Source organism: Anolis sagrei, chromosome X (genome assembly GCF_037176765.1).
Source record: "Anolis sagrei isolate rAnoSag1 chromosome X, rAnoSag1.mat, whole genome shotgun sequence".
Taxonomy (NCBI): domain Eukaryota; kingdom Metazoa; phylum Chordata; class Lepidosauria; order Squamata; family Dactyloidae; genus Anolis; species Anolis sagrei.
Window position 1 is genome coordinate 12148823 of NC_090034.1, and position 22903 is coordinate 12171725.

General features: G+C 40.8%; 1 protein-coding gene across 1 annotated transcript; it reads left to right on the forward strand.

Moving 5' to 3' along the window:
* The first annotated feature begins 668 nt into the window (after positions 1 to 668).
* LOC137097953 (phospholipase A and acyltransferase 3-like) lies at positions 669 to 19848 on the forward strand. The gene is made up of 4 exons (XM_067473442.1): positions 669 to 727; positions 15219 to 15324; positions 17279 to 17547; positions 19579 to 19848. The coding sequence occupies exons 1-4, from the start codon at positions 710 to 712 to the stop codon at positions 19846 to 19848; spliced, it is 663 nt and encodes a 220-aa protein (XP_067329543.1). The 5' UTR covers positions 669 to 709.
* The last annotated feature ends 3055 nt before the right edge of the window (positions 19849 to 22903 follow it).

Below are 22903 nucleotides of genomic sequence, written 5' to 3' on the forward strand. Positions count from 1 at the left end.
CCTTCCCTGAAGCCCCATGGGGAAACCGCATCAAGTCCCCAGGTCCAGAGCTTGGCAGAGGCGAGAGGCAGCGAGGAGCAATGAAGCAGTAGCAATGGAACCGGCATTTTTTACAATCAGCTGTTTCTAATAAAATATATTCTCAAATCTTAAGAGGTTATTTCCTGAGCGTAGGGGTCCAAAATAAGAAAAACGAGATGGCAGATAGGGTTAGAATTTAGTACAGAAAAATAAGACATTAAAATGGAGCCGATCCGCCATTTTGTGGATACGGAGATCTGAAAGGAAAAACTCCATATCCACGGTTTCAAGCGGTGCGGATCCGGCGTCCCCGGAATGCCAGGGAGGCATTCCGGGTAGGCTCACAGTCCCCCGCGGCCTGGAAAAGGTTGAATTCATGCATTTAGTTGGCTCAGGCAACTCTCTCCAAGATTCTATAGGAATCAAAGACATTTAATCAGATATTTATGATCTGTTCTGAGAATGGTTGGTTTGTTATTTTTGCAATTGTGCTATTGCGACCCTATGCACCTTCGATTCCCTTCGGACCTTTTGTGACCTTGTATGTAAATGCTTTTTCATCCTGGCAGCCACAGCGATTTGGATTTTCCCACTGGAGCTGAAACTATTTGTACCATCTCCTTTTCACCCCAATTGTCTACAGTACTGAAAGGAGAACAGAGAGTCCAAGGACTGGAGATAAGGCATCATGGGTCAAGGACAATCGGTAAGCGGATAGGTTCTTCAGGAGGCTATTTCTCCCAAGTGAAATTCTAGGTTTTCTCTCTCTCTCAGTCCCTTGTTTGTTGATAATTCTCCCCAATTACAAATGGAAGCAAGATAGAATTACTGTGTTGGAAGGGACCCAAAAGGCCATCTAGTCCAACCCAATTTGGCTACTCAGGAAGACACAATCCAAGACCTCCTGGCTGATGACCATCCAACCTCGGCTTAATAATCGCCACAGGAGGAGACTTCAACCTCCTTTTGACAGGTTGGAAGACACAAGCTGACCCCTCCTGACAGATGGTCACCCATTCTCTGCTTTAAAACCTCTTGGGGAGAGACTCTACTCAAAGGCATTGTATTACCTTTGGGATGCGGTTTCCAGTACTGGGGTGGAATCTCAACTATAATTACAACCCAGAAAAAGGAAAAGAGTCAGAGTCAGAAATGGTTTTAAGAACAACAACAGCAACAGCAACAACTTTATTTTTATACCCCGCTTCCATCTCCCTGAAGGGACTCGGGGAGGTTTACAAAGGGACATGCCCAACAAAACAGGTTAAAATAAGCATTACAAAGCAATATCAAACATCAATAAACATAAAATCAGACAACATTATAAAAGCGATTAAAAGCTATCATGGCTGAGCAAATAAAGTGCTGGGTTCGGTTCATAATTATTGAGTGCAATGAATCCTAAGTAGAACCAGAGAAAGTGTGACAATTGGAAGGCTGGGCTAGGAAGCAAATGTCCTTAGGCTATTAAAGTGTTAGAAGTGCCGGAAATGGACCATGTTAAAGTGCAGGAGCTGGACTAAATTTTTCACCGGCCTATGTAAGCGGAATACAGCACCTGGCCCAGTTAAAGCCATTTCTTTTTTCTTTTTAAAAAATAATTTTTATTGAGAGTTTTGACTAGGGTGTACATCGAGAGGGTGTCAATCATTGACATATCTTTATTTAAAATGTGATACTCGGGGATTTGGTAGGGGTTTAGGTAAGTAAAATGGGGTGGGAAGGCTAAAGAGAGGTGAAAAGGAGAGAAAAAAGGGAAGGGGGAAGAGCGGGGATGGGAGAGGGGAAAAGGGGATGTGCAGGGAGGATGGAGAGTTGGGAAGGAGAGTTAGTGAACTAATTTATTGATTATAGCCCTGTAGAAGATGTTAGTATTGGTGTTGGTGTTGTCTTCTTATCTTATCTCTTTCCCTTTCTATATTTGTTTGATGTTAAAGTAGTTTTTGACTGGGGACCAGTCAATCTTGTTTTTCTCCGTTGTTTCTGTGTTTTTTAGATGCTCCGTTAGAGAGTCCATATTCATTATATCTAATCGTTTAAGCATCCATTCTTCTGTCGTTGCTGTTTCTTTATTCTTCCATTTTTTAGCTACCACTATCTTTGCTGCCATTACCATATGGAAGAGGAGTTTGTCCTTATTCTTCTCAATATCAAAGTCAAAAATACCTAAGAGGTAGTATTCCGCCTTCATTTCCTTCCTTATGTTCAAAATTTTGTTTGTTATTTCATGAATCTCTATCCAAAATCTTTTAATTTTGTCACATGTCCACTAACAGTGGAAAAGGGTGCCCTTTTTCCTGACATTTCCAGCATAGCTCAGGAACATTTTTATAATATTTTGCTAGTTTACTGGACGTGATATACCACCGGTACATCATTTTGAACCAATTTTTCTTCAAGTCGTATGAGTTTATCCAAATATTTTCCCAATCTGTTGTTCCTGTCGTGTATCCTAAATGTGTTGTCCATTTCGCAAGGCAGTTTTTGTTCTGGTGTTTCTCTGTCTTCCATCCCAATAAGATTTTGTATAATCCCCTTTCTTTCTGAGAGCATAATCTTATCCCATTGTTTTTCTCCTAGCTCAAAGCCCATTTTTTTGCCTTTATTAAAGGCTTCTACCAGTTGTCTGTGTTGAAACCATGTAATCTCTCCATAAGTTGTTCTTATTTCTTCCAGTGTCTTAATTCTGTAGTCTTCCCTGTTTTTCTTTAAGATATCCTTGCATCGGGGCCATTTCTCCCAAACTAGCTCTCTTCTTTGTAGCGCTTCAAGGGCGGAGACCCAGAGAGGAGTTTTTTGACAGAATTTATCTTTGTATTTCTCCCAAATTTTTATCAATGAGGACCGAATAAAATGATTACCAATTTTTTTTCTATCTTCCTTTTGGAGTACCATATATAAGCATGCCATCCGCTTCGTAAATCATGGCCTTCCTGCGCTAGGTCTTTTACCCTTTTGATGTTGGCCCATTCTTTTATCCATATTAACCCACAGGCGTGGTAAAGTTGTCGATCTGGTAATCCTAGGCCCCCCTTTTTCTTTCTTGTCTATTAAGTATTCATATTTTATTCTGGGTTTCTTCCCTGCCCAAATAAATCTTTAAATTTCTGTATTCCATTTCTTAATTGTCTGTAGGTTTCTGATTATTAGGATGGTTTGAAAAAGGAAGAGAAGTTTGGGCAAGACCATCATCTTGATAGCAGATAGCCTTCCTAGTAATGAGAGTTTCAAGTTCCTCCCTTTAACTATCTCTTTAGTGATCTTGCTCCATTTTGCTTCGTAGTTATTTTTTAACAGATGCAGATTTTTTGCTGTCAGGTTTATACCTAAATATTTGATTTTCTCCACCACTTGTATGCCGCATTTCTCCTCCAATATTTTTTGTCTTTCTTTCGTTATATTCTTCGGTAGTATTTTTGTTTTTCTTTTATTCAAATTAAAGCCTGCTAGTAATCCAAATTCTATTTCTATTCTATTTTTTTGATCCAATCTTCCAGATTCTCTAATGAGTCTTCTATTATGCAAATAACATCATCCGCGAAAGTTCTAATTTTGTAAGAGTGTTTCTTAATCCTGGTTCCTTTGAGCTCCTTGTCATTTCTAATGTTATTTAGTAAAATTTCCAGTGTCATTATAAACAATAGCGGGGACAGCAGGCATCCTTGTTGTGTTCCTTTTTCAATATTTATTGTTTCTGTTGTTTGCCCATTTATGCATATATTTGCTTCCTGTTTGCTGTAGATCGCTTTTATTAAATTTATAAAATGATAGCCCATGTCCAATTCGTTCATTAGTGCCAAGAAAAATTCCCAGTTGACCTTGTCGAAAGCCTTTTCGGCATCTAAAGCCAAAAAGGCACATTCTTTATTTTTTCATAATATTCTATTATGTTTATTATGGTTCTTACGTTATCTCTAATTTGGTGTTGCAGTAAGAATCCTGATTGTTCTTCCTTGATCTAATTTTTCAAGAATTGTTTTAGTCTTTCTGCTAGGACGCTTGCATAAATTTTATAATCAACATTTAATAATGAGATTGGACGATAGTTTTTCACATCTGCACTGTCTGAGTTTTCTTTATGTATCATTGTGATCGTGGCGTGTTTCTAGGTATTTGGGATTTTTTGTGTTTTTAATGCTTGGTTTATCAATGCCTTCAGTTTAGGCACCAATTCCTTTTCAAATGTTTTCTAGTAAGTGGCAGTGAATCCGTCTGGTCCTGGTGATTTGGGGGCATCTAATTTAGAGATAGCATTTTTATTTCTAATTTTGAAACTTCTTTGTTACGGTTGGGCGGCAATGGCGGCTGGCTGGACTCCAGAGTTGCTCCTGAGAGTCGATTCCATGGGCAACTGATCCCTGCTGTAGACAATGGGATCAGCTGCCATGGAAAGGCCTGCTTGGATTCAAAGTGTGGGGCTTCTGGCAGGAAAACAAGAGCTTCCCAAGTACTTCAATGGAAGAATGGAGTGTGTGATGCCATCTCTCTAGCCCCATTTCCATTGCTATATAATGCAGTTTGAAACTGTATTAAATGGTCGGTGTAGACATATAACTCAGTGAATGGCATTGGAGGAGCTCCCCAAGATGCTGAACTTTGGATAGGAGGCAACATCTTTTCTAGCATAGTGCCATTCAGCACTTTGGAGGTTCAGTGCCGTGGATGGCTTTTCAAAAGTTTGAAAAGCCATCCAATGTGAACCCCAGCTGAGGTGCAACATCCTGCCTGGCAGAAGACAGCTGGGCTGGATGACCCCTGGGGTCTTGACAATTCTAGGAGTATGTCCACTTTTGCTCACTTGGTGCTGTTTTGGAGGGGGGACCCACCAAATGAGATTCAGCTTCTTGAAAGATCAGACAAAAATCCAGAGCGGATCCCTTGTCGACACTAGAACGATTGTACATTACTTCTATTGCTTTATATATGTGAGGTGCTTTGGATCTTGGTCCTGAGAAAAGATAGCAGCAATCCTGGTGTCTGGATAGTATTTAGGAATGTAGCTTTCATCACCCCCAGTTTCACTGGGTTTGAAACAGTTGCTGTAGTGGCTTTGTTTGATCTTGTAGGATCAAGAGAATGAACCAGAGACCGGAGACATCGTTGTGTTTCCTCGGGGTCTCTACAACCATTATGGTGTGGCTGTGGACAAGGAACACATGATCCACTGCACAAGTAAGGACTTTTCTACTTTGAGTCATTATAGGAAGGCCTTCTTTGACTTTTTAAATGAACTGTAACAGGGTCTTATATTTGAATTAGGGCTTGCTTTGGTCCCCTGTGATAACAGGGTTAGGTAATTTCTAATACTATTTAATAGAAAAATTGTCATGGTTCTTTTTTTGGATATTATGAATTGGGATACTAATTCTTTAGGTACATATCTTCCCTTGTTTTTGGATGCCTGACTGAAGTTCCTAGTTCCTGGACCGCTAGAAATTTGGGGACCAAAAGACAATGACATCAAGGGCCAGGATTCTCATTTGCGGCATGGATACGCTCCTCTCTCACCCTGCTATAAACAACCCTAGGAATATTTATCACCTGTTTGGGATTAAACTGCATTGCACTTAAGAAGCTATGTCTCATTCCAGCCGGGAGGGAGAGCAGTGATTTCATATGATTTTCAAGCTTTCACTGGCTTCTGATGCCAATGGGGTGAAAGAGCTATCATATATATATATATATATATATATATATATATATATATATAATTTTATGATGGTTCAATACATTTGTTATACATTGTTTGTTTTACAGCAGATACATATTATTCAATACAACTACCATACTTTAACTTTTGGCATCTAGTATTATTTTTCTATCCCTCACCGCTGTGCTCCCCTCCCCACTCTCAAGCCACAGTTTTTACATATCATGTGTCCAAAATTTCAATTCTTCTTGTGGAGGTAACTTTCCTTTATTTTTTAATTCCTTTTCAATAAATTTTCTCCATACATCATCAAAATCACTTTGTTTCCATACACCTCTTTTAATATACATGTCAGCTCATCATCACGCTCACTCCGGTCATCAGGAGAGGCCCTGCTCGTGATCCCGCCCGCGTCGCAGGCGCGTTTGGTGGGGACGCGGGACAGGGCCTTCTCTGTGGTGGCCCCCCGCCTCTGGAATGCCCTCCCGAAAGATCTCAGACAGGCCCCTACCTTGGCGGTTTTCAGAAAGAACCTGAAAATCTGGCTGTTCCAACGTGCCTTCTCAGATTAGGAACCCCACTACCAAAGCCCAGAAGCACTTTAGTAGAGTCAAGATCACCCTCACCGCACACTGGACTTATATTTTAATCCCATCTCCCTCCGACACTTCAGCACTTTTAATCCTGTACCCTACTCCTGGCCGGCTCAGTTTTTTAATAATGTCCTGTTGTACTGCTACTGTTATTGTTTTCTGCTTTAACTGTTTTATTTGCTATGTATTGTATTGTTGTATTTTGTTGGGCTCCGGCCTGTTGTAAGCCGCATCGAATCCCTTGGGAGATGCTAGCGGGGTACAAATAAAGTTATAATAATAATATAATAATAATTTATTGACAATTTCCATACTTCCTTGTACCACTCCTCTATTTGTGTATTTATTTCTCTTTTCCAGTTCCTTGCTATTATTAATAAATTTGTTATCACATCTTTATCCTCTTTTTTCAATTAATTATTATTATATAATGATAATAAAGCTGTATTAAGACTTCTTTCTATTTTAATATTCATTATATCTTATATTGCTCTAAATACTTTCCCCCAAAAATTATGTACATATTTACATTGCCACCCCATATGTATACGTGTTCCTGATTCTTGACATCCTCTCCAGCAATTTTTTGAATAGTTTTTATTTATATTTGCTATTCTTACTGGTTTTAAGTACCATTTCCATATTAACTTATAATAATTTTCTTTAACCTGTATTGATACATTTTTAGATGTCTTTGTCTCCATAATTCTTGCGACTCTGTTTCATTTATTTTTATCCCTAAATCTTCTTCCCGGATCTCCTTGAAGATGTTATTTTTTGTTTTTCCTTTTTTTATTTCAATTATTATCTTATATATTTTACTAGTTACTCCTTTCCAATTTTCATGCTCCTCTACAATCCTTCCATTTTTTATTATTTGTTCAAATTGGTTAAGCTTACTTCCGTTTTTATTATTTTTCCCCCCAATTTATAAACCATTGTTCTAATTGTATACAATGGAACCATGTCAATTTTATTTCTCTAAATTCTTCCATAATAATTTCCTTCTTCATTCCAACCTTTATCCAATCCCCTATTTTGTCTAAATTATTTTCCCTTAACTTTTTATCCATTACTTTTTTTTTAAAAAAAATGAAAATTTATTTTCCATTACCATTGGGGTTATTACTGAACTATACGTTATTAACATTCTCCTATATTTGTTCCGTACTTCGAATATATTGCTCAACATTGGGTTTCTAATTTCCCTAGTTTCTATTCTCGTAAACTGTTTCAAAAATATATTCCAGATTTCTTCCTCCGGTTCCTCCGAATCCTTACTTAGCCAATCTACTCCCACTTTTTTTATCATTCCTTCTATAACCAATCTTAATCTGCTCACTTCATAATATTTTTTTTATATTAGAGAGTGCTAATCCTCCCTCTTTTTGCGATCTGTACCAAAATTGTTTGTTTAATCTATTTCTTTTACTACCATTACAATATTTATTTATCATGTGTTGCCATCTATTTAGCTCTTTTTCTGTAATTTGAAGTGGCAGCATCCTAAATATAAAATTTATTTTCAGAAGTATTTTCATTTTTACTAATGCTATCTTTCCAAATCAAGATAAATGTATATTTTCATATTCTATTTTTTAACAACTTTTCTCAATGCTACTACATTTACCTCTTCCATTTCTTTTGAATCCTTTGTTATTATTACTCCCAGGTATTTTAATTTATTCTTAATTCTAATTCCCATTTTGCTCTGTTCTATAAAGTCTTTGTCTTCTTTCTATGAATAATTAAATAGCATCATTCCAGTTAACTTGTAGACTTGTTGTTTCCCCAAATATCTCTAAATTATCCTTTATTTTATCCATTTTACTTATTATATTTTCAATAAATAAAAATGTATCATCGGCAAATAAGCTCACTTTCTGCTTTTCCTTTATTCCTATACCTTCTAAGTTCTTATCTTTCCTAAGGGCATTTGCAAATAATTCTATCACCATGACAAACAAAACTGGTGATAGAGAGCAACCTTGTCTTGTTCCCCTTGTCACTTTTATTCCTCTTGTCACTCCATCATTTATAGTTACTACTGCTGAATTTCTTGAATAATATTGTTCTAATAATCCTTTTATTCTACTTCCCATTCCAAATTTGTTCATAATCTCCCTTAATGTTCATCATTCCACACAATCAAAAACTTTAAAAAATGTCTAATGATAATATCCCTACTTTTATCTTCCTCTCTTGAGCCACACAAATTTTATTTAATACTCTCCCTATCAAATTGACATTTGTCTTCCTTTTACAAACCCACACTGATCTTTTTAAAATATACTTGTACATGCATTTATTCATTCTATTGGCTATTATAGCAGATAAAATCTTTGCACTCTGATTAACTAATGATATGGGCCTATATGACCCTGGGTCTTTTAAATTTTTATCAGGCTTTGGTATTAATATTATTAAGACTTCCTCCATGATTCTGGCATCTTATCTCCTTTCATTATTCCATTTTACAGTTCTAATAGTTTTGGAATCAATACTTCTCTAAAACTTTTATAATATTCTGTTCCCAAACCATCCAGACCTGGAGCTTTCCCAGATTTTAAATTCTTAATAACTTCCTCTATTTCTGTCTTCTTAATAGGTTGTTCCAATAATTCTTTGTCTTTCTCCTCCAACCTACTCTCCCAATTTTCCTCCACATATTTCCTAATTGTTTCTATGGAGCTAGCTTTTGTTTGGTATAGTTCATTATAAAACTCTTCCAAAACCTTCAATTTTTCTTTCATAGGTCTACATATTTTATCAGTTTTATCTTTTATCATATTTATTACACCTTCCATATTCTTTTTTTGTGTGGATTTGGCTAGCATCTTTGAATTCCTATCATTCAAAAAATTCACTCCTTAAATATATTACATTTTCTTGTACTTCATCTATTTTCATTTTATCCAATTCCTCTTTTTTAGCTCTCAACTTTACATAAATTTGTATATCTCTCTTTATTACATATTCTTTTTCAAGCTCCTCTATTTCTTTTTCTAGATCTCTTTTCCTTTCTTCTTGCTTTTTTTTGAGATTGTCTCTTTTATACATAACCCTCTCACCAACGCTTCCATAGCACTCCTTTTGATACGTCCTTTTCATTAAATCCACAGATTTCTTGCCATTCGGATTTTACTCTATCCACAATCTCTCTATAATTCAAATTTTTTGTCTTCAATCTCCACCTCCTCATTTTATCATAATCACATTTCAAGGCAATCTCAATTGACACCAGGGCATGATCTGAAATCTTGATAATTCCAATATCAGCATTTAACAATTTACTTAACATGTTTTTAGAAACAAAAATATAATCTATTCTTGTATAAACTTTGTATACAGCCGAGTAGTATGTATATTTTTTTCATCTCCCTTTACCAGTCTTCACACATCCTTTAATTGCCATTTATTCATCATTCTACTTAAGTCCGTTGTTTCACTGTTTCTAATTTTTGACATTTGAGTAGTTTTATCTTTTTTTTTGGTCCATATAACAATTACAGTCCCCTCCAAATATTACATATTGTTGGTGATAGTTCTCTATCTGACCTAGTACTTTTTCATAAAATTCTTGCTGTTTTACATTTGGTGCGTATACATTTAATAATACATATCTATCCTCCCCTATTTCACCATACATTATTATATATCTACCTTCCTCATCTTTCGATACCTTGTTTATTACACAGTTACATTTCTTTGCAATTATTATAGCTACACCTCTTGATTTTGATAACACAAAGGATTTTTCGTAGCTTCTTATCCAACTCGATTTTAATTCATTCGAACCCGGTTTATTCTGGTGTGTTTCCTGTAAGAAGATAATATCTGCTGCGTCTTTCTTCAGTAGGGTTTCAATCCTTCTTTTAATTACCGTTCCTAAACCTCTAGTGTTCAGTTGATATTCTTAATTTATTGGACATAATTTCCATTCCCATTTAAAAACTTTTTTGTGGCTTGATCCATTGTGAACCTTTGTCCCTTATAATCTCCTTCCCCTCCTTCCCCCCTTCTCCTGCTTCCCCTCCTCCCCTCATTCCTCCCTCCCATTCTTCGGGATGTCTAGTCCCAACCATGGCCCCCAGTCTTCCCAAGTGGGAGGGGGGGGGGCAACATCATCCTGTGGTCCAGTCTCCTTCCCCCCGAGTGCTCATTTTTTTTCAAAAAAATACATTTTTAATTGCAGTGCTTCTAAATTTCTTCTTACAGCCCAATTCCTCTGATGACGCTGATTATTCCCTCCAATTTTCCTTCGTTCTTTGATGTTCTTCCTCCCTCCGCTCCTTTCTCCTCCTCATCCTTTCCGTCTCTGTCTTGTTTCATTATTATGCTGAGCTCCTTCAATAGTTGAAGTCCTTGTTCCAAAGAATCAATTCTGTACCTTTTTCCTCTCCATTGGAATTTGAGAAAAGTTGAGTATTCCCAGGTATACACTATTCCAGCCTTCATTAACAGAATCGTAATTGGCTTCATTGAATATCTCCAGTTTTTTAGTTTCAGGGCAGTAATCATTGAATATTTCCAGCTTTGCTTCTCCCATCTTTAAATTTTCTGGGTACTTCCTCGGTATTTTCATCAAATCTTCTTTTTTGACAAAGTTATGAACTCGAATTATTATGTTCCTAGGTGTTATTTTATTTCTTCCAGCCAGAAGATGATGTACTCGTTCTAGATTAATTTCCATCCAGTTTAACATTGGTGTAATTTTTTGCAACCACTTCAAAATTTCAGTTTTCAAATCTTCTTTTCTGTTCCATTCTGGAAAATTTTTAATTATAACATTATTCCTTCTCTGATTATCTTGCATATACACAAACTTTTTCCATATCTGAAAGTTTGTTGTCATTTTGCTGAATTTGTTGTTTGAGTGCTTTTTGTTCTTGTTTGTTCTTTTCAGCTTTGGATTTAATTGTTTGTATCTCTCCATATATTGTTTGTAGAGTTCTTTGTATAGTCTGAAATTTGTCATTTGAGATTTTCCTTTCTGCGTCCAGTTGCTCCTTCATTTCTTTAGCGTTGGCCTGGATCTCCAGTTTCATAGCTTGAATATCATTCTTTCTCTCTTGTTTCCTTGTCTTTCTTTCTTTTTCAAACTTCAGATTCAACTCCCTTGTTTTCTTATTGCCCTCTTCTTTAATTAGTTCTGTTATTTTGCTTAACAACTGGTTATTATCCATTTCTTTCTTTTCACTACTTCCTTCTGCTCCTGTAATTAAGGATGGTAGCGATGTGGAAGTGGATGTAGCAGAAGGGGGCGTACGTTGTAGCTGATGTAGCTGTCTGCCCTTGGTTACAGGAGGACTTCTCATTTTCACTGGGGTCTTTGGGGTCACCCTTTCCAACCTTGCAAATGCTCTGTCTGAAGGTTTTGTTTGTACCCAGAGGGGATTCCTGCTTGGGGGGCTTTCCTGCTCCTTTTCTTGTTTTTGTTTCTTCTTATTCAAACATCAGTCAAATTCACCCCATCCAATTGTTTATAAAGCCTTAATTAACTGGTTTTGCTCCACTCTGCATAGCCCAAAAGAAAGTCTTAATTATGCTTAAGCTTATGCTTATGCTTTGCCTGTGATTCCAGGGAGTTCCACTTGCATTCAATTTCCCCTTTTGTAGTTTTGCAGTTTTGCAGGAAAGCCTTCACTCCTACTCTGCTTATCACAACTCTCTCTGCTTGGTTCTTCAAAGGAGGGATCGAATGACCTACTGCCTTTTATAGTCTGTTATAATATTCCAATTTCATTTATAGTTATTACTTAAAGTCTTTTTGTAATTATCTGGGCATTTATCAACTTATTCGAGCTGCTGATGTTTTTCAACTATGTTTGTATGCCCAGTAATGGCGATTTCTCATTCACTTTCATTCACTTTTGTTTTTAACCCTTCAACCCAATACCTACCAAATTAGGCAACAAAACTCCTTACCATACAAGGTGTGACCAACAATAATAAAAAATAACAAAAAACCAAAAAGAGCTTATAAATCCTTAATAAAAGGAGAACCCATCACAGCGCATGCGTTCAGCTGTGGGGGGTGTGCACGTGCATGTAAGAGATCTCCTGCTCGCGGCAGAGCTTGTGGCGGCAACGGCTGCTGGGCCTCCCAGAGCCAGCCACAGCTCCACCAAAATTCAAAATCAGAAACACCAGCCTGACCGACGGAGCCTCAAGCGAGGCAGCAGAGTCAGGAGGCGGCTTCTCCACTCCATAGCAACTACGCCTGGGAGAGGCTTGGCCCATCTTTCCCACTCCTCCCCCTCTTCCCTGGCTGTTTCAGGGCCTCGCGTCCTCAGTCTCTTTCACCCTCCGTTTCCCCCAAGAGGTCTCCCAGACCCCCAGCACCAACCTCCACCCAGCCTTCCACTGCCGCACGCCTCCCTTCCCAAGCTCCGGCGCCTTCCTGGGCAGTCGTGCCTCTTTCACCCCTCCCCCACCGGCTTCCCTGTAGCCCATGGGGCAGCCAGAGTGCTGTGATCCCTCCTTCCTTCCTTCCTTCCTTCCTTCCTTCCTTCCTTCCTTCCTTCCATCCATCCTTCCTTCCTCCCTTCTTTCTTTCCTTCCTTCCTTCCTTCCTTCCTTCCTTCCTTCCTTCCTTCCCTTATCTTCTGTTTTTCCGCCCTCCCTTTCCTTTCCTTCTTCCCCTTCTGTTTTTCCTAACTCCTTCCCACCCTTCCCCTTCCTTCCTTCCTTCCTTCCTTCCTTCCTTCCTTTCTTCCTTCCTTCCCGTCTTCCCCTTATCCTCTCTTTGCTTCCTTCCTTTACTTTATCTTCTGTTCTTTCCTTCCTTCCCTTATCTTCTGTTTTTCCTCTCTCCCTTTTCTTTCCTTTCCTTTCCTTTCCTTCTTCTCCTTCTGTTTTTCCTAACTCCTTCCCACCCTTCCGCTTCCTTCCTTCCTTCCTTCCTTCCTTCCTTCCTTCCCTTCTTCCCCCTATCCTCTCTTTCCTTCCTTCCTTTACTTTATCTTCTGTTCTTTCCTTCCTTCCTTCCTTCCTTCCTTCCCTTATCGTCTGTTTTTCCTCTCTCTCCCCCTTTCCTTTCCTTTCCTTCTTCTCCTTCTGTTTTTCTTAACTCCTTCCCATCCTTCCCTTTCTTTCTTTCTTTCTTTCTTTCTTTCTTTCTTTCCTTCTTTCCTTCCTTCCTTCCCTTCTTCCCCTTATCCTCTCTTTCCTTCCTTCCTTTACTTTATCTTCTGTTCTTCCTTCCTTCCTTCCTTCTTTCGCTTGTCTTCTGTTTTTCCTCCCACCCTTCCCTTCCTTCCTTCCTTCCTTCCTTCCTTCCTTCCTTCCCTTCTTCCCCTTATCCGCTCTTTCCTTCCTTCCTTTACGTTATCTTCTGTTCTTTCCTCCCTTCCCTTTTCTTCCTTCCCTTCTTTCCCCTTCTGTCCTACCTTTCCTTTCCATTCTTCCCTTCTTCACCTTATCTTCTGCCCTCCCTTCCTTTCCTTCTTTCTGTTATCTTCTGCCCTTTCTTGCCTTCCTTCCCTTCTTCCCTTTCTGTTTTTCCTCCCTCCCTCCTTCCCATCCTTCCCCTTCCTTCCTTCCTTCCTTCCTTCCTCCCTTCCTTCCTTCATTTCCTTCTTCCCCTTATCTTCTGTCTTTCCTTCCTGCCTTCCTTCCTTCCCTCCCTTCTTTCTCCTTCTGTCCTACGTGGGGTGAAAGAGTGAAGGGCCCGTGCCCCCCCCCCCCACAAGCAACTCCTAAATGTCAAGGTTTTCCCCAAACTCCACTGTGTTCAAATTTTGCCATATTGAGTTTTCTTCCCAAGTTTGATCCAGATTCATCTTTGTTTTGATTCACAGTGCTCTCCAGTAGGCTTGGGCGGTTTCGTTCGTTAATTTCGTAATTCGTTATTAATTCGTATTTAAATTAGCTTACGATCCAATATTGAGCCATGCAGGACTACTGTGATGAGTAATTAAAAATCGAAACAATTTTTCTAATTTATTTCGTATTGTTTCGTAATTGTTTCGTAATTGGTTCAAAATTGTTTCGAAATTGTTTCGTAATTGTTTCGTAATTATTTCCGTATGTCTGGTGCAAGTTTTATAGTTGTTGTTTGTTTTATCAGTGATAAAAAATAAATTATCACACCAACAGTCAACAACAGAGGGAGAGGGAAGCTTCAGAAGTTCCCCCTGTCCCATTTGGAGGGTTTTTTAGCATATTGCGCAATCGCGTCTGCCATTAACGAATCGATTCGTAATTTTACAAAATTTTGTATATTTCGAACTTTTTAAAAAGAAAATTTTGAAATTCTTTAAAAAAACAAAATGCAGGGCCCCCCCTAAAAATGAAACGAGTTTAGAACCAAATTTTTCCGTGGTTATCCAAGCCTACTCTCCAGATGTAAGTGGACTGCTATTATTATTATTATTATTAATCTGATCCTGGCTATCTGTCAGGAGTGGTTAGATTGTGCTTCTCCCATTTGCCAAAAGTGGCTGCACTGGATGGCCCCTGGAGGTCTCTTCCTATCCTACGATTCTTTTATTATTATTATTATTATTATTATTAGTAGTAGTAGTAGTAGTAGTATACTGAGCCTGAATGGCCATCTCTCAGGAGTGGTTTGATTGTGCTTTTCCCTTATGCCAGAAGGGGCTGGATTAGATGGCCCTTGGAGGTCTCTTCCTACCCTAGGATTCCATCATCAACATCAAGTTGAGGCTGGCTGTTGGAGGCCTCTTCCTACCCTACCATTCTATTATTCTTATCAACCAGAGGCTGCTTGACCATCTGTCAGAAGTGCTTTGATTGTGCTTTTCCACCATGAGGGTAGAAGGGGGTTGCCACAGAGTATGCCACAGCAACGTGGGGCCAGGTACAGCTAGTTATTATTATTATTATTATTATTAGTATTAGTATTATGCATCAGTAAGAGTCTAGGGTCAAGATCGAACTGAAGACCTGGGTGTTGTTTGGCCTGAATGTGGCTTTGTTGGATCTTGCAGGATGAAGAGAAGGCACCAGAGCCCGGAGACATGGTTGAGTTTTCTCGTGGCCTATACTATCATTACGGGGTGGCCGTGGACAAGAAATATGTGGTCCACTTCACAAGTAAGGATTTCTCTATTTTGAGTCATTAAAGTGAGACTGCAGCTGGATCTACACTGCCAATCAATACCATTTGAACAGTGTTATATGGTTAATGTAGACCATATAATGCTGTCAAACTCATTTTTATAGAAAGCCACCTCAAGCTTATAATTGCCATTGAAGCTATGGACAGAGAATCAATGGATACAGAGGACTGACTATAATTCTTTTACATAGGGGTCTGTGCCTTTAACTTTTACAATTTGGGTCCCCAGACGTCATGGTTCATCAGGACAGACGGGTCATAAATAAAATGTATTATTACACTGTGTAACATGATAGTTGTTCCTTGATTATCAATGTTATTTCCTAATTTGTTCTATCATAGAAATGTGGGGGGAAAGTTTATTAAACTGCAAAAACTTTGATTTTGTGGGACATCCCGCCACATACTTTGCTATAATTTTTCAACAAATATCTCGAGTCTCAACCAATTCAATATCGTTTGTGACACATTTTGTTATATGAATGAATCTGTAAAGAATGTGAATAGATAATATAGAAACATGTTATCATAATGTATGCTTACAATGGACAATTATTATCTATTCAAATATGCTATTTTCTTTTCAATAAAAAACATGAAAAAATCATTCACAGAGTTAGATCTTATATATATAGATATAGATATAGATATAGATATAGTTGTTGTTGTTCATTCGTTCAGTCGTCTCCGACTCTTCGTGACCTCATGGACCAGCCCACGCCAGAGCTCCCTGTCGGCCGTCACCACCCCCAGCTCCTTCAAGGTCAGTCCAGTCACTTCAAGGGTGCCATCCATCCATTTGCCCTTGGCCGGCCCCTCTTCCTTTTGCCTTAATGTTTGTTTGTGATATTCACAGAACTCAAAAAGCCCTGGACGAATTGGCCCCAAATTTGGACACAAGACACCAGACAAAGTAATCTATGTCCTTCACTCACAAAAAAACCCCAAAACACTTCTCCCTCCCTCCCCCCACCCCCCTTAGAAAAACGTTCAACTGTAAGCCTCAGGGAGGGGGGAGAGAGGAGGGAGGGACGGAGTGCACATGCATGGCCAGGCTCCCTCCTCCTCCTCTTCCAAGGGGAAACTTGCAACTGAAGGAACGGAGGGATGGGGGGGGGGGGGAATACATTCGGAGATGAGGGGAAAGAACAAACAAAAAGAGGTAAACAACACTTTAGATTTACTTTGTGCCTTCACTCTGCAGCAATGCCCTTCTTTTTTGGATTCTCCATGCTCCAACATATGGGACCCGGACCGCCTTCCTTCTGGAAACCAATTCCCTCACTGCAGGAGAACATGCAGGTCAAGAATAAGGTTCCACAGTCACCTATGCACCCACCACCAGGACACTGCTTTTGGAGGACTATCATCCTCGGACTATTAGGGATCGCCTCAGTCAAAAAAGTAAAATAATAACATAAAATAAAATGGTTCAGTTTTAAAAATGCAGATCACTTGTAGGTAAAACTGGCTGCCATCAATTCATAAACTAAAGTGCCAGGGTGTCAAACTCATATGGACCCATTTCAGCCTACTCGAGGTCAAATGCCCATTTAAAAATCAATTTTTTAAGGCTGGATTGAAAGCACTGGAGGGTGGGGACTAACCTAATCTCTCTTGGGAGTGCATTTCAGAGCTGGGAGGCTACCAGCGAGAAGGCACTCTCTCTCATCCCCACCAACCGTGCGTCAGACGGAGGTGGGACCAAGAGAAGGGCCTCCCCGACAGATCTCAAAGCTCGCTCCGGTTCATAGAAAGAGATGTGGTCTTGAAGATAGGTTGGACCCAAAGTGTATAGGGTTTTATAGGTGATAACCTGCATATTTTGTTGAGCCCAGAAAGTTGTTGGTAGCCAGTAGAGCTGCTTTATAGGGGTGTGGTATGCTCCCTATAGCTAGCCCCAGTCAGTAATCTTTCTGCTTTCTTGAGGTCCGGATACAAGACATTCCGGCTTGAACATTTCGTCCGTCGGTGGCTCAAAGGGAGAAGTGAAGAAAGAGCGCCTTTCCGATGTGGCCGGGCAAAACAAGTATCGGGTCAACAACAAATATGACAAGAAGTGGAAACCCAGGGATCCAAAGGACATTGTTTGCGACGCCGAGGCCATGGTGGGCCAGGAAATGGACTACAACCTCCTCTACGCCAACTGCGAGCATTTCGCCACCAAGCTGCGCTATGGGGTTGCAGCGTGCAAACAGGTGAATTGGCCTCCTGTGTCTGCCTTGAGCTCATGGGGTTCGGTTTTGCCCCAAATAGAAGCCTGGTTGCATTTCCCAACAGATCAAATCTGGCATAATCTCCAAAATGTGAAACAGTTCCTTGGCAAGGGATCTCGGAGTCATACCACTTCAGCACGTTGAGCCAAGTGTTTGGTAGAGCAGGTTTATCATAGAGCTTAATCATACTGTTTTGAAATCAAATGGATGATTTTCCTACCTTTATCACACTGTTAAATTGTATTCAGTTGTACTCAGTAGTCCTCAGTTGATTTGCCATCACACCCTAGAGATTTGGCCCCTTCCACCCACTGTCGCTCCCTTGTGTTCTTTGGTTAAAAGAAATGATGGTGGGGGTTGCATGAAATGAGGTTAGGGAGATGTAGGTTTTCCCCCACTTCTTTATAGCTTTAGACTTAAGACACACTACTTTGGGGTATTACAGCTCGCGTCCATAAAATGGTAAGAATGTATTAGAATATATTGCCTTGGAATGTGTTGGAAACTCTTTCTTTGGATTGACACTTATTATATACTAGCTTGGGTTCCCAGCAATGCTTGTGTTATTTGAAAAGGGCCTTTTGTTATTTATTAATGTTTCCATTAGAAAATACATAAGGATAAGGGTGAACTGCAATTCTCAAAATTGTGGGCCAAACACCTCCAAACCCCACCAGTATTCAAAGTTGGCACATTGAGTCTATGTACCAAGTGTAGTCCAGATCCATCACTGGTGGGGTTCAGCGGGTTCTTTGGATAAGGGTCAGGCCTGTAGCCAGGATTTTGTTTCGGGGGGGGGGGGGGGCTGAGTTCGGTTTGGGGGGGTTGAGTTGGGTTCGGGGGGGGGGGTTGAGTCTGAGTGACAGAGGGTCGAGTCTAGCAAACCTTTTGTATCGTTACCCCAATACCCCCATGCATATGGGATATATTGGGTATGGTGATCAGATCATGATATGAATAAACATAACAGTTTAAATAATGCACCAGTAAGGCCTTCTCGCGGACCACCATGAGAATTTGGGGGGGGGGGGGGCTGAAGCCTCCCATGCACCCCCCCCCCCCCCGGCTACATGCCTGATAAGGGTGAACTACAACTCCCATATTCCAAGGTCAGTCACTCCCAAACCCCACCTGTATTCACAGTTGGCCATGCTGGGTCTGTGCTCCAAGTTTAGCCCAGATCTAACATCAGCTGGGTTCAGTGCTCTCTGGCTGCGGGTGAACTATAACTCCCAAAACTCAATGTCAGTTATCCCCTAAACACCTGCAGTATGTTCAGTTGGTCACAGTGGTTGTCTGTGCCTAGTTTGGTCCTGGTACATTATCGGTGAGAGCGGGGGAGGGTCACAGTATCTCTGGATACAGGTGAACTACAACTAGCCATCTGTAGGGAGAGATTGGATTTTATTCCTACCTGGCAAAATGGGATTGGACTGGATGAGAGTCATCCTCTCTGGAGGCTTTATTTATTTATTTACTGCATTTGTATACTGCCCTTCTCAGCCCTCAGGCTTTCTAACCAGTGACCAGATGGTCATCTGTCTGGAGGGTTTGAACTGTGCATTCCTGCCTGACTGAATGGGGTTGGACTGGATGGTCCTTGGGGTCCCTTCCAATTCTAGGATTTGGAGTCTCCTTTTCTGGAGGTTTTTTAACCAGAGGCCAGATGGCCATCTGTTGGGAGGGTTTGAACTGTGTCTTCCTGCCTGCTGGGAGATGGTAATTTTGACATCGCCAATTGTGTTTAAGTGCAGGCCAAGGTCTTTAGGCACTGCACCCAGTGTGCTGATCACCCCGGGACCATTATTATTATTATTATTATTATTATTATTATTATTATGAGCCTTAGAGTGTCTTCCATTGCTGTATTCTATGTCCTATACTTACCACTCTGGAGTATCACCATCAGGGTGCTCTCTCTTCCTCAAATTCAAAAGCAAAACTACATCTCACAACGGAATTCAAAATGCAGGTGACCCACAGGCAACTGTGCTCTCTTTCTTTCCCTTACAGGCTGACTATGCCATCATGGGTGGAACAGCAGCTATAGCTGTTGGAGGCCTGGGAGGCCTGGTAGCAGTGATCAGGGCCATAGTGGGGGCGGTTCAAGACAGACAGAAGAACATTCGCCCCTCTGCTTCCGAGCTGCAGAGAGACCTGAGGATGCCCGGTGACGGCTTCAGCTCTCAAGACATCTCCATGCCCAGCATAAATCCGAATCACCCTTTGGTTTCCAGACCTCACCACCGCAATGTTTTAAAGCTGGAGAGAGCTGTTGAGTGAATTAAAATTAAATTTAAATTAAAAGTGAATTAAAAATCAAAATTAAATTAAAATTTGAAGTGAATTAAAAATCAAAAGTAAATTAAAATTAAAAGTGAATTAAAAGTGACAAATGCATGACTTTTATGGTCTGGGCTTCTCCTCTTTTATTTGTGATTAACTTGGGTACCTGGTGTTGCCCAGGTTATTTGAAAACGCCCACTTTTTATTTTGCAAAAACTATAACCTTGTGGGTGAACTTCGACTCACATCACGCCAGGTTAGACCCGTGAAACTCCATCAGTAATTAGTTTGTCATGTTGGGCAAGTTTGCTCTAGATGCAGCATCAGCAGGGTCCTCTGGCTACAGAGTAAACTACAACTCCCACTATGGTGAGTCAGTCCTCTCAAACCCACACAGTATGATCAGTTGGTCATGGTGGTTCTGTGTGCCAAGTTTGGTCCCAGTCTATTGACAGTGATGATCACAGTGTCTCCGGGTGTAGGTGAACTACAACTCCCACTATGGTGAGTCAGTCCCCTCAATACCCTCCAGTATATTCAGTTTGTCATGGGGGTTCTGTGTGCCAAGTTTGATTCAGGCCCCTCATTGGTCAGGGTCACTGTTTCTTTGGTTGTAGGAGAACTACAACTCTCAAAACTCAAGGTCAATCCCTCCCAAACCAATCCAGTAATCAAATTTGGGTGTATCAAGTATGTGTGCCAGGTTTGGTCCAGATCCATCGACTTTTGGGTTCACAATGCTTTTTGGATGTAGGTGAACTGCAACTCCCCCAAATGAAGGTGAATTTTCCCCAAAGACCTCCAGTATGTTTTGATGGTCATGAGGCTTTTGTGTACCAAGTTTGGTACAATTCCCATTTTGGTGGGGTTCATAGTGTTCTTTGATTCCAGGTGAACTATAAATCCTAGTATCTACAACTCCCCCTAAAACCCACCAGGATTCCAATGTAGGCTTATCAGGTATGCGTGCAAAGTTTGGTCCAGATCCATCATTGTTTGGGTTCACAGCGCTCTCTGGATGCAGATGAATTACAAGTCCTATAAATCTCTCCAAAGACCTCCAGTATTTTCTGTTGGTCATGGGGCTTCTGTGTGCCAAGTTAGTTCTGGTTCCATTGTTGGTGGGATTTAGAGTTCTCTTTGATTGCAGGTGAACTATACATCCCACTACCTACAATTCCTATAAATCAAGGTGAATTCCTCCCAAACCTCTCCAATATTTTTTTGATTATCATGGGGGTTTTGTGTGCCAAATGTGGTCCAGGTCCATCCAGTGGTCTCTCTTGCTGCAGGATGAACTACAATATTTATTTTATTTATTTATTTGGGGTTCTTTTACCCCGCCCTTCTCACCCCGAAGGGGACTCAGGGCGGCTTACAAAAGCAAGGCACAATTTGATGCCTGCATCATAAAAACAATCAACACAAAATTACAACAATACACAGTTAACACCAAATATACATTATAACCATAAAATCAATAAAATCAATAAAACCAAATACAAACCTAGATTCTCCTCTTACATGGTCAGCGTTCACTACTCATAGATCTCGATTTACATTCCACTTCATCAATCCTGCTGGTCTTACTCGCCTGGTTGTCTGATTTAATTGTCGGAGTGCCCAAAGGCCTGGTCCCATAGCCAAGTCTTCACCCTTCTCCTAAAGGCGAGGAGGGATGATGATGCCCTGATTTCCCCCGGGAGTGAGTTCCACAGGTGAGGGGCCACCACTGAGAAAGCCCTGCTCCTCGTCCCCACCAGCCTCACTTGTGACAGTGGTGGAGTCGATAGCAGGGCTTCCCCAGATGATCTCAGACTCCGAGGTGGGACGTAGAGGGAGAGACGTTCGGACAGATACACTGGACCGGAACCGTACAGGGTTTTGTAGGTCAAAACCAGCACCTTGAATTGTGCTCGGAACTGAATCGGCAGCCAGTGGAGCTGACATAACAGAGGGGTGGTATGCTCCCTGTATGTCGCTCCGGTGAGCAATCTGGCTGCCGCTCGCTGGACTAGTTGAAGTTTCCGAACAGTCTTCAAGGGCAACCCCACGTAGAGCGCATTGCAGTAGTCTATTCGGGATGTAACAAGAGTGTGGACCACCGTGGCCAGATCAGACTTCCCGAGGTACGGGCGCAACTGGTGCACAAGTTTTAATTGCGCAAAAGCTCTCCCGGCCACCGCTGAGACCTGGGGTTCCAGGCTCAGCGATGAGTCCAGGATCACTCCCAAGCTGCGAACCTGCGTCTTCAGGGGGAGTGTAACCCCGTCCAGCACAGGCTGTAACCCTATACCCTGTTCGGCCTTACGACTGACCAGTAGGACCTCTGTCTTGTCTGGATTCAATTTCAATTTGTTAGCTCTCATCCAGTCCGACACAGCAGCTAGACACCGATTCAAGGTCTGGACAGCCTCCTTGGTGACAGGTGAGAAGGAGTGACAGATCTGGACATCAATATGGACATCAATATGTTGAGTCAGTCCCCCAAAACCCCTCCAGTATGTTCAGTTGCTGATCAATCACTCTCTGTTTACTGTGTAGGATAGGGTTAACTGAGAGGCAGTGGGCGGGGTCATGCAAATAGCACACCAATGGAGAGAGTCAGAAACACTGGGATGTGAAGGAAACACTCATCACTGTCGTTTGAAGCTCAGGCGTCGGCGGTGGATGGGAGGGCCTTTGCACAATTAAGATTCGTGCGCCAACTGCGACTGTACCTCTTGAAGGCGGATCTGGCCAGGGTGGTCCACGCCTTAGTCACTTCCAGATTGGACTACTGTAATGCGCTCTACGTGGGGCCGCCCTTGAAAATGGCCAGGAAATTCAAATTGTTGTCCATACTCCCCCAAACGTATTGTTTTTGTGATTAATCACTATGCTTCAATTATGTTCAGCTTGTAACAATGAAAGTACATCCTGCATATCAAAATACTTACATTACAATTCATAACAGTACCAAAATTACCATTATGAAGTAGCATGAAAATATGGTTGGGGGTCACCACAACATAAGGAACTTAATTTAGGGGTCATGGCATAAGAAAGGTTG